Source organism: Actinia tenebrosa, unplaced genomic scaffold (assembly GCF_029948245.1).
Source record: "Actinia tenebrosa isolate PJP-AT-01 unplaced genomic scaffold, QUT_ActTen_1.0 PGA_scaffold2__45_contigs__length_23673736, whole genome shotgun sequence".
Taxonomy (NCBI): Eukaryota; Metazoa; Cnidaria; class Anthozoa; order Actiniaria; family Actiniidae; genus Actinia; species Actinia tenebrosa.
In genome coordinates, this window is record NW_028292579.1 from 18,236,348 (window position 1) to 18,252,589 (window position 16,242).

The 16,242-nt window shown below is 40.1% G+C and overlaps 1 protein-coding gene across 4 annotated transcripts in view; it reads right to left on the reverse strand.

The window, feature by feature from the left end:
- The window catches only part of LOC116303921 (uncharacterized), a 39,008-nt gene that overhangs the window by 9,021 nt on the left and 13,745 nt on the right, over positions 1-16,242 (reverse strand). The window contains exons 1-11 of one of the 4 annotated variants that reach the window (XM_031713543.2): positions 9,340-9,558; positions 7,114-7,240; positions 6,577-6,750; positions 5,885-6,008; positions 4,892-5,067; positions 4,233-4,463; positions 3,691-3,756; positions 3,149-3,268; positions 2,247-2,519; positions 1,486-1,704; positions 299-403 (exon numbers count right to left, since the gene is read on the reverse strand). In XM_031713543.2, coding sequence (XP_031569403.1) covers positions 299-403; positions 1,486-1,704; positions 2,247-2,519; positions 3,149-3,268; positions 3,691-3,756; positions 4,233-4,463; positions 4,892-5,067; positions 5,885-6,008; positions 6,577-6,750; positions 7,114-7,240 — 1,615 coding nt within the window. In that variant the 5' untranslated portion in view covers positions 9,340-9,558. Of the gene's footprint in view, positions 1-298; positions 404-1,485; positions 1,705-2,246; positions 2,520-3,148; positions 3,269-3,690; positions 3,757-4,232; positions 4,464-4,891; positions 5,068-5,884; positions 6,009-6,576; positions 6,751-7,113; positions 7,241-9,339; positions 9,559-16,242 lie in introns of those variants that run through there. The other 3 variants (XM_089034691.1, XM_089034690.1, XM_089034692.1) reach the window with 3 other exon arrangements.

Consider the following 16,242-nt stretch of genomic DNA (forward strand, 5'->3'; position numbering starts at 1 on the left):
GTTGAACCAAGCTAGCTTCTTTCATTCCAATAAACATGTGAGACCTTGCTTTTAAAGAAATGATCATTCCGTATTGCGAGTGATAAATTCGGTAGCAGTGAGAGTTTCTCTCTCCTATACTTTGAAGGTTCTTGGTTCGGACTCTCCAACTTTCCCCCATCCACAAAAATAAATCTCTAAATTCCAATTGGAATTTAAAAAATTCAAAAAATTTAAACCAGGTTTATCTACGAGGCCTTCCTCTTTGTGCAAAATTTCTAAATAATAAATACAAATGAACACGCGTATTCCTTCTTACCAACGTCATTGTTAGCTGTTATTCTGCGATATCCTGGATGTACAATTATTCTTGATACAGTAAATTCTTGTTCGGTCCTGTCTCTTCTACCAAGATGGTGCTCACCTGTGTAGAAAAAATAATCAAATATTTGTCTCTCATTTCACGAAAATATTTCATATGTAAAATTAAATGTTGAGAATGTGTTTCCCAATTCCATCATTCCGTGGTTTAACGATTACTTATTCGTTTGTGTTGGTGTTGCTAATGTTTATATTTACTCATTAGGATGCAATTGCTCATAAATATGGTTTTCAAATGTGTCCTGAATTTAATATATATAAATATATATGTAAATAAATAAATTAATTAATTAACTTTGTTTATAGAGGATAACACTTGACAGTAATTCAACTGATAAACTCGTGGTCCTCTTTTAACGTCTCTAGTTAATTAGGGACGGGACCGCCATTAACGTGATCATCCGAGCCACGTGAAGGTCTAACATTTGTAGATGTAATTACAAAGGCAGCACCTTCTCCTCAGTTATTTTAAGACCCTGAGTGTTGGTCCGGCCGAGGCTTGAACCACGACCTCCCGCACAGCAGACCGACGCTCTTACCAACTGAGCTAACCGGGTGGCGGTTAAACTTAAAAAACTTAACAAAACTTGAATCAACTTTACCTATAAATATAACACACATTCAGATGTGGTCCATTAGACCATTTTCCAATTAGTCAAAAACCGCTGTGTTCCTTGAACAAAGACTCGTTTATACAGGGTTAGCCTCATTTCAGTTTCCAAAATTCACAAATACCAACGATAAAGTAAAGAATGCACAACTTCAACAATGCGAGCACTTTGAATTTACACGAACATTTATTGGAATGCATGAATATTCAAAGTCCCCCTGAGAATTCTAAACTGTAGCAATTGTATGACTGAAATTCCTCCGTGATATAATTATAAGTAACAATGAAAAAACCGCTAAGTTGATTAATCTAACAAGAGAAAATAATAAGGAATGACTTATTATCGTCAAGCAACATGGTGGCTATGACGTAAAATGCACCCCAAGACATGAGCGGTTACATAGCGGGAAAAATTATCAATAGATATTTGTTTATTTAATTTCAACAAGAAGCTGCAATGTGTGTTGTTTTTTTTTTTTTTTTTTTTTTTGAAATACTTGCAAAACTGAACGTACCAAGTCTCACACGGTACCCATAGTTAGTAGAGCTGCCTTTGACACAGTGCGCTGCCGTCAACACCCATTGTGGGGCAACCAGTGAACCTCCACAAAAATGGCGGCCAGAACGTGATCTGAGCTGAGCTTGCCAAGGCCAACTGTTCTTAGCTGCTGTCTGTCCGTCCACTATCCTGCCGGGGGCTCTTCCATAGTAACGAAGACCACATCGGGGACCTGCTATAATACAATTAAAGGTAATAAATTTTCTAAATAATCCTACGTCATTTCTTTTAGCCTTTATCAAAATGAGCAACGGACTGGGTCCAAGTTTGAAAAACCAATTCAGTAGCTGTTTCGGAAAACATAAAAACGTCACAAGAAAGAACAACATAAAATAAGCTTGTTGACCACGTTTCAGGATGTTTTGCTTCATAGAAACAACGCTATAAGCATTCAAACCCTGCAAAAATTCCAAAGAAATCTATGGTGTCCAGCCAAACCGTCGAGCCACGCATATATTTTCCGTATTTTTTACTAATGTTTAAAATATCATAATTTTGTTAAAACTTGCCCCAACTCGAACACTTTTTCAATTTATGCTTATATGATCTTTCTTGTGGCAAAATGCTGCTTAATTTTGAATTAAAATAAATTTAAGAAACTTGGTTCCAGTCCTTTACTCCGTTAGGCTATATTGAAAAACAACGAAGGATGAATGAGGGGAGATGCGAATCATGTCTGCCATCATGCTCTGCTAGATCCTAGACAGTAAGACTTACCTGTAGGCTTTTGGGTTGGGGGTCTCGGTGGAGTGGGAGGCCTGGGAGGAGTTGATGGCCTAGGAGGACGAGTTGGTGGCCTGGGACGGCGAGTTGGTGGCCTGGGACGGCGGGTTGGTGGCCGGGGACGGCGAGTTGGTGGCCTGGGACGAGTAATACAGACACCGCAGCTCATCTTGCAATATACACGCATGTATCGTGGGTTTGCTCTACATTGTCCGGTAGAAGCCCAATATCTACAGGATGTATGGTCATCTCTACACGTGCCATGAACTATATCAAAGAAAAAGGATAAAATCTTATATTTTATCTCGGCTATAATATTTAGTAAAACAAACCTATGCTTTTACACAAAAAAGAAAAAAACAAATGAGACTTTTAAAACCAGACAATCAGTTTGAAGGATAAAAGCCAGAGAAGTGAAGTCGAAGAAGGGAAATGGAAGGGAATTATTTCCCTTCTCGGACTAACTTTCTGGCTTTCATGAGTGAGGCCTTGTGTCGGTATTCGTTCGTAAATCCCGATTAGTTAATAATCGCGCGATCGCAGCGCTGGTCAGCGGCCGACGAGAAAATTATTTAAAAAATTATTATTGTTATTATCATTATTATTATTATTATTATTATTATTATTATTATTATTGTTCTTATTACACGGTCATAGGTTTCGTTTTAGATTAATATATATATATATATTTGTTTAAGAAGAAAAAGTCAAGACAACATTTTTCCCGACAAGCCTGTTTCGTGAATTGCTTCACTCTTCAGGGGATTTAAATAAATTCTGTTCACGTGAAAATCACTTCGAATCATGTGAGAATTACTGTCTGATCATGTGAGAATCATTTCTAATCCCGTGAGAATCACTTCTGATCACTTGATTGTGCACGGTAATTGACTAACCCGTAGTTCTGCACCATCCACAGCTAGCTCGACAGTATCTTGACATATAATTCCTATTAGCAAGACATTGTCTCTGCCTTGCCCATCTCCGACAATTTAAATTGTAATCCCTGCACACCGCTGAATGAAAAAGAAAAAATAAGTAATGATAAAAGGGTAAATTTTACACCGTGAAAAGATGAAGCGTCCCCCGTAACCATACGTCTTTGTAATTTTTGAGAAGTTTGGGAGGTTGCTACAAAAAAGGTATGAAACCCAAATCTTAAAACTCAAGAAATTTACTAATTTCGATGTACTCTTTCTTGTTATGGTGCTTATTTTTTAACTAGGCTAATTTTTAAAATTCGTTCCAAGTTCTCGACTCGCTTCTAAAGTGGGCAATTATTTGCCGTGCTTGCATCTCCTGAGAATAAAAGGTCAACGAGCTACTACACCCCCACACCACCACTCCTACCCCCTCACCCACCCTCCCCCGCCCATCAAAGTGAAAAGAACACAAGTAAATAAAAAAAAAAAACAAATCAATTAAGAGAATGCTTTACCTCGTTTTTGTCGTAATTTGAACACGTTCTTTTCTTCCACTTCTCTTTTACCTCGTTTTAAAGGTTCTACAAAATAAATATTAAGTTGTGATCAAAATCTAGAGATTCAGAAAATCTTGACCGCTTCGTGGGTGTTCCATACTAATGCACCCTAGATCTTTCCCCGATGTGGATCTTCGGCATCACATACGAGGAAAGGCATTTTTAGGGTTTTACTGCTTCCTTCCTTCGAAAAGCCTTAGATCAGCCCAGAGGTTGTTTCAGCTAGGGTTCGATCTGTGAGTTAGCCATGCCCTGACTTACTTCAGCCCAGAGGTTGTTTCAGGGTTCTATCGGCGAGATAGCCGTGCCCTGATTTAGATCAGCCCAGAGGTTGTTCCAGGATTCGATCTGTGAGATAGCCGTGCCCTGACTTAGATCAGCCCAGAGGTTGTTCCAGGATTCGATCTGAAATATAGCCGTGCCCTGACTTAGATCAGCCCAGAGGTTGTTTTGGTTCGATTACTCTATAATTTTCTTAATTTTTTTAAAATTTACTTTACCTGGTGCTGTTGCCCTGCAATAGCCGTACATCATATTTGCTTGTTTTGCATCGAGAGTGCTAAGATGCTGGTAAGGTTTCTTTCCGTTAAGAGGTCTGAGTGCTTTAAGAGTTGGTTTTCCGTTTCTGGAAAATGCGGTAAACGGATAGTGCATAATCGATTCATAATCGTAAGGGATATTCAACGAATTGATTTTCTCTCGGGAATATTTCGCGAAAGCACTTTCAAAACCTGCATGGCAAATTACAAAAAAAAAGTGTTAATATTGCGTTACATAAAAAATTTCGCTACTACGATTGATCCCTCAGTTAAAAACCAACCACGTCCTATCTATGTTGTTTGATTTTGGGTTTGAATTTCGATGGAAAACAGCATTCAGCAATCGGCAATTATTTATTATTTATTTATTTGAAAATTTGCCAAAGGCAGGTAATTTAAGTAAGTCCCCTACATGGTAAATCACCCAAAGTTTGCACGTTTTTCCTGCATTTTTTCTCTGTTCTTACATTATCGACATATTATCTACAATACATTTCAAGCTTTGTTCGCAACATGGTATGCAACACGCATCAAAACCTTCGCCAACCTTTTTTGAAAATAATTGTATAGAGTGTTGCGTGACTAACAACAGCTGCGTTACTATGATTCACAGTATTTACCTTGCAAAATATTTTCTTGGACAACTTTTACATAGCTGTCACGGTCGGGCCTGCTTTGTTCGTGCCAAAATCCCACTGCGTGACCAATCTCGTGTACCATCACATGTTTGAATTCACATAAATTTCCAACCGAAAGAGAGGTCCTACCACCGATGCGTCCGACATTACACCAACATCTGTATTAAGAAACAGATGTGTTACAAGTTACAAGGGCAGAATTAGCTTTGGAAAGAGACCTCTGGAGCTTCGGCGTAAAGTTTTCCAATTTCAGACCACGTGTCATTCACTTTAGAATAAGATACTTTGTTTAATTGTATCCATATTCAGGTGTCTTCTCATGTGCAACCATTTAAAGTGCTACTACGACGAAAATCGCTCAAACTTGGATTCAGCTGAAACTTCCTAAAAATACTCTTTAAAGGTCCAATAATCACTGTATGAAGTGTTTTCTCGATATTCAGGACGAAAGTATGATATTTTTACGATTATTTTTTGGAGTCTGTGACGTCATACACAACATCAAACATGACATATGGTTTGAACTTAATAACACCATTTAATTAGCTCGTCTATAGACTCCTTGCAGTAAGTCGGAATGCTGCTCAATTTGGAGGACATAACAATAGATTTCCAATTCTCATGAGATTGAAATCCTGTCTTTTCGCTCTCCAAATTAAGTGGCTCTGACGTCACTTCTACAGTTCGAATTAAAACGAAGGAAGATTAATATAGATCTCTTGCATGTGACGTCAAAGCAGCTCTATCTGGAGTAAAAATCAAAAGAATTCCAATCTCCTGAGAATTGGAACCTATTATTTTGTCCCCCAGATGGAACTGCATTTCAAGGTGCTGCAAGGGGTCTATTGACTAGTGTCATCATTCAACGAACTTTTTTAAATTTTCAAAGATCAATAAAAAAAGGAAAGGATAACAAAACTATTCATTAACTAGAAAGTTAATATATAAAATTATTTATCATAAACTTATATTTACCCTTTTTGTCTGAAGAACCACAAATAGTCCTTTTGGTTGGTCCTTGGTACAAATCGTAAACAGGTTTTGCTTTCCCATTCTTTCATCGCTTTTTTAATTGCATCTTTAGCGTTAGACATTTTTTCTGGAATCAAATTTATAACATGATTTTAGTTGAGAACAGTAGTGGGGTTACCTCGTGTTTATCGCTAACTGCTAACCTGTAAGCGCTAGGAATCAGGCCTCGAAAAACGCCCGCAAACACCGAGAAACACTCTCGGCATCAATGAAATTCAATAGGGCCACTCTTCCATCGACAACTTCGGATTGAAAAATTCCTTATTCGTTACGGTGCAATGTTTTTTATTTATTTATTTATTTATTCATTTTAGACCACGTGCCACTGTTTAGAAAAATTTAGAAAATAAGATTATTTGCTTGAGTTGTATCCATATTGCTGCGTCTTCTCATGCGCAATCGTTAAACAAAGATTTTAAATGATACCCTTAGGAATGATACGTGGTCTGTAATGGGAAAATATTGACGACGACGAATAAGTTTTTTTGCGTCGTGTCTCAAATTGACGAACACTAAACTTAAAATTAAACCGAGTGAACGCTTGTCCGAAAAAAACTATTTCCTGTTAAAGTTAAAAACCCTTTTCTTTTTAATTTGTGCAAAAAAGGGATGATAATAAGTGATAGGGTACTTACGTAGACTGCAATCGATCTCGTAAGGTATTACGCCTCCAGGCCATCGGATATCTTCATTTCTGTCAACTGCTTTGCCTACTGTGTTGCCATGAATATCTATATTTTGTCGCTGTTTGTCAGTGAGAGCGATATCTCCTTCGAAGACATGCCCTGGAAGAGGGGGGCTTGAGAAATCTAAAATTAAAAGCAAATCAGTGCATACGTGATTTACTCCTTATACTGAGTTACAAAACGTATCGTAGAAGGGCCTTTCAACTTTGGGCGTTTAAATTCAGACCACATTTCCCCCCTTTATATATGTTGAATATGTATTCAACACATGAAAAAATACGCCGAAAAAAGACAACCGTCATACAGATATGAGATGATGTTAAGAGAGTAGCAATCTACAGAAAGATAGACCTTTCAGGCAAAGAAAATTATTTTACTCCGATAACGCGGGGAGTAGTTGCCCCTGAGGCTCATGTATGAAAGCGCTCGAAGATGCAAATACGAACAAACATAAATCGATACAATTTGAAAGAAAAGTCTACTTACTGCTTGCATGGAGCTCCAAATTGGCTTGTAAAATGATATCAAAGGCACCAGTATTGTCAGGTTCTAGTAACTGTGCTGTGTGCGTCAAGTACGCCAAGAATAGGCTCGTGATGAACCCACGCACCATCTATAATAAGGAACACCAAACATTAGTACCAATCAAGATATTGCTAATAATCTGAATCGAAAAAGGTCGAAAGGACTCAACGACAAGAATGAATTGCGGTGACACTACCATGGATAAAAAAATCGAGTAATAACAGCGTCATAAACGGTATTTGCTGAAAAATGCAGAAATTTGTTCATCACGGAAGACAAATTGTTTATATATTTATAAATATGGGGAAAGAAATTATTTTTACCCCAAAGTTCATTTAATTCGTGCAATTGTCACCAATCGCCCCTTTAAGCCTTCTTGAGGTGGCTATATGCCAAAATGGAAGTAGAAAAATTGTCCTGCAAATTCTAAAAGTAAGGAAGGAGGTTGCCCTTAACGACCTTACGAAGAACCAGAAACTAAAGCCAAAAAATCAGAGATTAAAGAAAGACGATTATCGTATGACCTTGACCTTGTTTCTATAGAGTAATAAGATACAGTAATAATACAGTACTCAGTAGAATGATAATATTTAACAATAGCCCGCCGAAGGCGAATGATTTTCGGTGGAATATATCGGTGAGAGGAATAATTGCTTAAATATAACTTTAGCCTTGAATATCTGAGAAAAGTCGAAATTCAGGATAAAAAACATTTGAGTATGACTTCCGATCTGGAAAACTTTGGAAAACCTCATAATCACCTCTCCAGCAGTGATTATCGTCTCAGAATCACCGGTCGCTCGGCAAATCACAGCTCGAGAAACTCAATATTCAAGCCTAAGATTATACTAATTATATATATCGAAGAAGTTCACGTTTATAACATTCCATATATATAATAAAAAGAGATAAGATATGATGTGTAGTTTATGTTGGACCCATGTCCGGCATTGTGCTAAAGGTTGACACCCCTGCTGTTTCTCAAAGCATAATCGTGTAACATGAGCTACATGTTAACTAAGAACTTCCTCAGAAGAGAGCATAATGAATTGTGTTTAGCAGATCCTTCGAAGTATACTTCACTCAGCAGTGTTTGTAAAGTATAACTCTCCTTCTGGACTTTAGAAGCGATATAATGGCATGTGAATGAATGCTAATCAATCACAAATTCTCAATTACATGTATATTACTATTGATTTGATTCAATATTTTACGCTCCATTATTATAACCATAAACCCCTGACCACAATCACTTAAAGATTTCCTGTAAGTCGTTTACGGTCACGTATGATATACCAACAACACGAGGCCACTACATAGGCAACTGCTTGGATTTGTTAACACAAGAAAATGGCAAGGGTACTCAACACGGCGACTTAGGATGAATTCCCGTCCTTGGTGTCATAGTGAGAAAAGGTGCTTGTTGGTTCTCTCCTGTGCTTCGAGGGTTTCTTTGTGGATTTAGTTTCACGATTTTCCTCCCTTCTTGAAAAAAAAATCAGTTGTTCTAGAATTGATTTTTCAGTGGATAAAAAGCCACTATGTGGAAATGCATTGACAATCCAATTCGATTAAAATTTAAAACAGAATATTTAAGGATAACAAGAAACAAACAATACAAAACCCTGGTGGAAACTTTTAATAGATCAAAAGGGCAAGCATTGAACCAATGAGCACCGCGTAGGGAATTCGCTCACCATTATAGCTATACCACTATCTTGATGAGAAATCTAAGTGATATAAGTATAATGCGTGAAAATAAACATAGCAGTGAACTATATAGGTCTCTATATGGACTATACAAGGTAGAGTTTGTAAAGAATTCATGCTGGTCAACTAGTTTGAATGAACGTGGTCACGACTTTGGCAATGCATATTGTACTGTTAAGCGAGGCGTGCACGAAAATATGTGAAAAACCATTTCAAAGTTACGGCCCGACGTATACTATTAAACATATCCCGTGAAAGTTGATATGCTGAACGTTTTAAAATCAAACTTTCAACCCAGTTTAGAAAACTAGAAAACCGGATCGAAAACTAAATAATCATGTAAATGTGTCGTATATGAAAGATCAGCTATTGGTGTTGCATATCCTCCGGCCAGATAGAACATACATAGTCCCTTTGATTCCCGAAGGAAAAAATATACCTAAATGGACAAATAGAAAATACAAAGCCGGTATTTACCTTAGATATAAGCTATAGTTGAGATCCTTCTGTCTTTCTCTGTTATACCAGCGAGCTTTACACACCACATATATATCTGCATCGGTCCACAGCAGGAAGCCGTACCTCTGACGTCATTTCCTGTCTTAACCCTTGATGTCGTGATCTGTTCTACGTAATTATGTAATTTCGCAACAAATCGGGAGCAGTCGGAAAGCAATCGGAAATGTTATACTGGGTATCACATTATCCATCCCAGCAGCTATAAACAAGTGGGAGACGTATTAGGTGCTTATCTCAGTGCCGCTCGGTAAACCGAGCGAAGCATTTGGTAGACTGAAATGGAGTGCAATGAAACGAATTGCGAAAACGAAAAAAAAAAGTTCTACACATATAATTGAAAACAAAGTTAACTAGACCCTGACTACAGGGTGAACTCAGGCCTCGTTAACGTGATTTCTGGGAGTGACGTTAAACATTGTGAAGTGAATATGGGGATTTTCAACAGTCGATGTATTTTTAGTGAATCACCACTTTTTGAAGGAAAATTTAAGGAGATCATAACGCTTCGAACGGCAAAGATCAAACCCTGGAATGTGCGTAGCAAATTATTTATTTTGCTTCTTAAATCGAATAGAATCTTAAAATAATTATTGGCTATGTACCTCATGTTCCTTTGTGAGTAGACTTTGAAGTCAAAACAGTTAATATAGATACATAAATATAGGCTATAAGACTATATTATCAAGTTCAAGAGAATAAATGCTGAATGCATTTGTCTGATCGCTTATCGTAACTCTGACACTTGAAACCCTGTTCTCCTCATCGATCTTCGCTTGTTCGTGCAGAAAATACTGTTCGAGTAGATCAATCATGAAAAGTTTATAACCAAGCTATTGCCCATAAAGTTCATTGAAAACCGTTCATTTTTTTTGCTGCTAGGACAGCTTCCTCACGATGGAAGGGGTGACGATCTTATACTCTGAGACCTTCTCGTCACTCAAATACAACTCACCATGAATCTGAACACCCTGACGAGTAAAGAGTGGCAGATTTCGCTTGTAATAATCCATACAGATAGATATAATATATATTTTCTTCTCTAATTCTCGAGAGTTTAATCTACAATGGCGGCGCTGAAGTCGTTCCAGCTTAAAATTACGAAAGCCGAGAAGGGACTTCAGACTGAAATTATTATCTCTGAAGTTATTATCTCTGTAATCGTTATCTCTGAAATTATTATCTCTGAAATTATTATCTCTGAAATCATTATCTCTGAAGTTATACCCTGGTCCCAGAGGCTCGACGATTTTTCTCCCGGGCACGTATATTTTGAGCCGCAAAGCGGTGAGCGAGCTGCGAAGCAGCGAGACCTCGTCGGAGCCTCTGGTAGGAACCGCATAGTTGATTGATCAGGCCGCACCAATAGAATTACAGATTGCTCAAAATTGTTCTAGTTCACTGATTGGCTGATTTGAAGTCCAGTTTGTGATTGGCTAAATTATTTGTAATGAAGGGTAGTGAGGTACAAGTATACATTGCTCATTATCTTATGTCAGTTTGTTTGTAATGTCAAGAGATTTCAAGGTGTTATTTTATAGTTCTAGCTACAGTGAACATTTCTCGATGCCACATTGTATATTCGAAGCGCTATTCGACGAAATATTGTCAACAACGCTTCAAAAACGGTTTGAGAACATTGAAACGTTATCGGAAGAGCAAAAGACAAGGAGAACAAAGGTCATTGACGATACTAACTGAACAGGGTACAGAGGTTAGCTTGATAATTTCACGCAATAACCATTGAAAGCCGATTTTAAAATCAATATCCATTATAGAGTTGGTGAGTGTGTGTAGTCATTTATACGAGTTTCTCCCTTTGACTACCGATAAAATACAATAAAAAATACAATAAATATCTACAAGGCCTAGGCAACTAATCAGTAACACAAAGCCAAAGAGGTGAATTCTTGGTCTTCCAGACGTAATACTACATTTGCAAAGTCGACAGACTTTGAAGGATGTGAGATTGCGCTTTTCAATGGAGTATTTTTGTTTGAATTTCGTTCACAATTGGTTGCGATTCGTGTTGCTGAGTAGTATAGGGAATGGGGGTTCCAGCGCAATCTCAACACGGGCAAGACCCGTGTCAAAAATCCACCTACGGAAACAACCCACTCCAAGTGTGGTTGGGGGCAACAGCGCAAATATGTTAGTCTATATATGGAGTGCGAAGAATGTAAGAGAACTTTTAAGAAAGAAGCGGATTTGAAAAAGCATTTGAAAATGAAGACGAAGTGTATGAGCAGTTATGATTGTGGATGTGGTAAGAAGTTTGAGACTAAGGTTAAATTGTTTTGGCATTGTCAGGACTGTGAGTACGACTACGACGACTTAAAAAGTGCTTGGTATTAGGTATAAAATATTTCCTATTATATAGATGGAATCCCAAAGCAACTTCAGCACGGTGCCAATACCCGGTAACGGTGAGATTGACGTTAGACAGTTTTGGCGTCAGTCAGAAAGGAAGGTTAAAAGGACTCTCCGAAAAGGTATAGAAGAATTAGGAGCCCTGAAAGCGAGCATAATGGTAGAAGTAAGTTTGTCAAAAGACGAGGTAATGACGACAGCAATGTTGCGATCAAAGTCGTTAGTGATATTAGAATCCACGAATCTGGATAGGTCACTCAGTGAAGCCTTAGAAGCAATAATGGAGTCGCTGTCTAACTACACGAAAGAAGGATCGGGTTGGACAGTAGAGGAGGTTGAAGGAATAGAGATAAGTATGGCCAGGTACGTACCCATACGAGGGGGGAGTTACGTACCGCTACCAACGTGGGTAGAAAGGAAGAAGGCTATTGTAAACGTGAAGAATGAAGACAATCGATGCTTTATGTGGGCAATCAGGTCTGCACTGTATCCAGCAGAGAAGGATCCCTGTAGGACAAGTAAGTATCCCACAGATGATTTAGAGTGGGATGGTGTGGAATTTCCCATGCAGTTGATAGACATCCCCATATTTGAGGAAATAAACGATCTAGCAATTAACGTTTACGGAGTCAGAGAGCAGACGATAGTACCGTTAGTTCTGTCAAAAAGTAAAGGAGAGCGCGTACATTTATTCTACCACGGCGGACACTACTCATGGGTTAAACACATTAGCAGACTATTCTACAGACATACTAAGCACAAAGGTAAAAAGTACTTCTGCGACTGCTGCTTGCTGTCATTTACATCCTTAAATACCCTAAAGAAACACGATGAGATCTGCCGCGGAGTCGAAGAAGTGGCGCAACGGATCCAGATGCCCACCAACAAAGAGCTTTCATACGCAGACCATCAAAAGCAGATGCAAGTGCCTTACGTGATATATGCAGACTTCGAAGCGTTGATAACTAAGGAAGAGCAGAAACGTGGCGCCACGAATAAGGTAGGATTACACGAGATCTGCTCCTTTGGTTACATAGTAGTCAGATCAGACGGTAAAGCAAACCCTCCTGTGATTTACCGAGGTAAGAACGCAGCTAATGAGTTTCTAGAAGCATTGCGAGAAGAGGAGGGGGAGATTAGAGAACAATTAAGACGTCCAAAGAAGATGGAATTTACCAAAGAGAACCAGGAGGCTTTTAACAAGGCAAAAAAATGCCACATTTGCCAACATACGCTTCTTCAGTTTGGAAGACGAGCCAAGAAAGCGTGGGATGAAGATGGAAAGTATCTAGGAGAAGCTCATTTTAAATGCGGGAAGTATGCTAAGAAAGGTGAGAAGCCGGGAAAGCCCTCCACGCACTGCATTCACTGCCACAAAGCATTTGTTGAGGATTTCTATGTGGATAAGGTTAGGGATCACTGCCACATCACGGGTAAATACAGAGGAGCGGCTCATTGGAAATGCAATATAAACTTCAAAGTAAATCCAGACATGGAGATTCCGGTGTTCTTTCACAACCTCCGCGGTTACGACTCCCATTTGCTACTACAAGGAACAGACGGCTCCGACGTCAAATGCATACCCAACAACAAAGAGCGCTACATGTCCGTAACTGTGGGTAAGCTAAAGTTCTTAGATTCGCAGCAGTTTATGGCGGACTCCTTAGCAAACCTCGTAAAGTATAACACCAACTTTCCCATTTCCAGTCAATACGGCGCGGAAAGGAAAGGAGTCTACCCATACGAATACATGGACTCCTGGGATCGATTCAAAGAACCCCTACCACCCAAAGATCGCTTCTACAGCACCCTAAACGAGTCTGGTATAAAGGATGAGGAGTACCAGCATGCGTTAGACGTGTGGGAAAAGTACTCCTGTGAGAACATGGGTGACTACCACGACATCTACCTAAGGTCTGACGTAGTGCTGCTTGCAGATGTTTTCCAAAGCTTCAGAAAGATGGCTATGGAATATTACGGATTGGATCCCGCTAATTTCTACACGGCTCCTGGGCTCAGCTGGAGTGCTTTGTTAAAGAAGACAAATGCGCAGTTGGATCTCCTAACGGAGTACGACATGTATCGGTTTATGGAAGACGGTATTCGTGGCGGCGTATGCGGACCCAGCCGACGTTACGCCCGCGCAAACAACCCCTTAGTAGAGCACGACCCAGAGAAACCAACCACATACATTTACTACCTGGATGCGAATAACCTTTATGGTTGGGCAATGTCACAGTACCTACCTGTGAGAGACTTCGAATGGGATCCAGTGAAGCCGATAGACTTCTACATGCAGGTAGGAAAGGAGGAAGACAAGGGTTACGTCTTAGAAGTGGATCTGGAGTACCCAGAGCGCCTGCACGACGAACACAATGAGTTCCCCTTAGCACCAGAAGCGATAGAGATACCATTTAAGCAGCTAAGTCCGCTGCAAAAGCAAATGTGCCCTGGTTACAAACCGTACAGGAAACTAACTATGAACCTGATGGATAAGAAGAAGTATGTGGTACATTACCGCAACCTGCAGTTCTACGTGCGACACGGAATGCGCGTAGAGAAGATCCACAGAGTCCTAAAATTCACGCAGGAACCCTGGATGCGCCCCTACATTGACTTTAACACGCAAAAGCGTACCGCAGCGAAAAATGACTTCGAGAAAAACCTCTTCAAACTGATGAACAACAGCGTGTTCGGAAAGACAATGGAGAACATCCGCAAGCGCGTAAGCGTAAAAATAGTCAGCACCAAAGAGGAAGCAGAAGCATACGTGTCACAGCCAGGCTTCGTTAGATACGTAGAAATGCTGAACTTCTACGTGATTCACATGAAAAGGGCAAACCTCTTACTAAACAAGCCCGTTTACACAGGCTTTACGGTGCTGGATATATCGAAGCTGCTTATGTACGAGTTCTACTACGATAAGCTTAAGCCAAAGTACGGAGACCGCTGTCGCCTCCTGTACACAGACACCGACTCCCTAATTCTAGAAGTGCAAACGGAAGACGTTTACAAAGACTGCCTCCCCGACATAGACGAGTACGACACCAGCGGTTACCCGAAGGAGCACTTCCTTTACTCTGCGAAGAATAAGAAGGTAATTGGGAAGATGAAAGACGAAATGTTAGGAAAACCCATAGTAGAGTACGTGGGTCTGAAACCAAAGATGTACAGCGTGCTAAAGTTAGACGGCGTAGAAAAGAAAGCTAAAGGCGTAAAAAAGTATGTGGTTAAGAAGGACATTACGCACGAGTCCTACCTCAACGTATTACGAACACGCAAGGAACAGCGGCATAAGATGAACAGCCTGCGCAGCTATGGTCATCAGATACATAACGTCACGCAGGAGAAGGTGTCACTGTCTGCATTTGACGGTAAGCGATGGATGTGTGATGACGGAGTGCATACGATAGCATTCGGACATCACACGATAAGCAGTTCTTCTTTGACGAACCCACGCGTGGGACCATCATGAAGATAATACAAGATGGGCTGGCCCTTCTTAGCTATCGCACTTCGGATCTGATAAGTTTCCAAAGACCAATTAGGATCCGTAGCTCTTTTGGATCCTCCTTCTAATTCACCCGACTCATAGAGATATCGAACCGTGACATCGCCTAATCTTTTTTCCTGGGGGAAGACCGCCCTCGAACTTCTGATGAAGGACTTGTGTTCCACGTGTTTCTTTTTTATGGCATCCTTGGGTTTCATTCCCGTAGCCCTGGCCGCCTCGTTGTTCGAAGCTGCGACGACCTGGGGGAGCCTCTGAGTCCATTCCCTGTTGCGTTTGGAGGGATCTTCCAGCTCTTTCCAATACTGGTACCCAAAGAGACGCTCGGCCAAGGTCTTATTGAATCTTTCGACGATGCTCTGACCCCTGTGGTACTCTGCTTTAGCTCTTCTAATCTTAGTGTCGTGGTCTTTCAGGGTCTTGGTAACCACGCCCATAAACTCCGTCCCCGCATCCACTTGCAGCAGCTTAGGCCATTTCAAGACGCGCTTATAAACCCTACCTAGGGCTTCTGCGACTTCCCCAGAATCCTTGCTGGTTATAGGTTCGGCGTCCTTGTATCTGCTTGCGATATCGACTACGGTCAAAGCGTACCTATAGGTCTTCTTTCTCACCTTATCGTGCGGCAAGAAAAGCAAATCCGCTTGATGAACTTCATTGGGGGCATTTACGGTAAAGCTGGGCCTGGGAATGTACTTAGGCACGGGAAGATAAACCTGCCAGAGGGTTTGTTTTCTTAACCAGTTCTTAGCCGTTTCTTCTGATACCCTGGCCGCGGTCGCGAGTTTCTCGATAGCTGACGCTCCTTTCCAATAGCCTTCAGGCCCATAGTAAATCCTTTTGAGTTTGTCCTCTACGCGGCCCATTATATGAATTCCAAAACAAGATTGATCTTACGTCCGTTGAAATCCACCGTCTTTCCGTCCACTTTAATGGTAATGTTTATGCTTTCTACCAAATGAGATAAGTCATAGCTTAAAGAA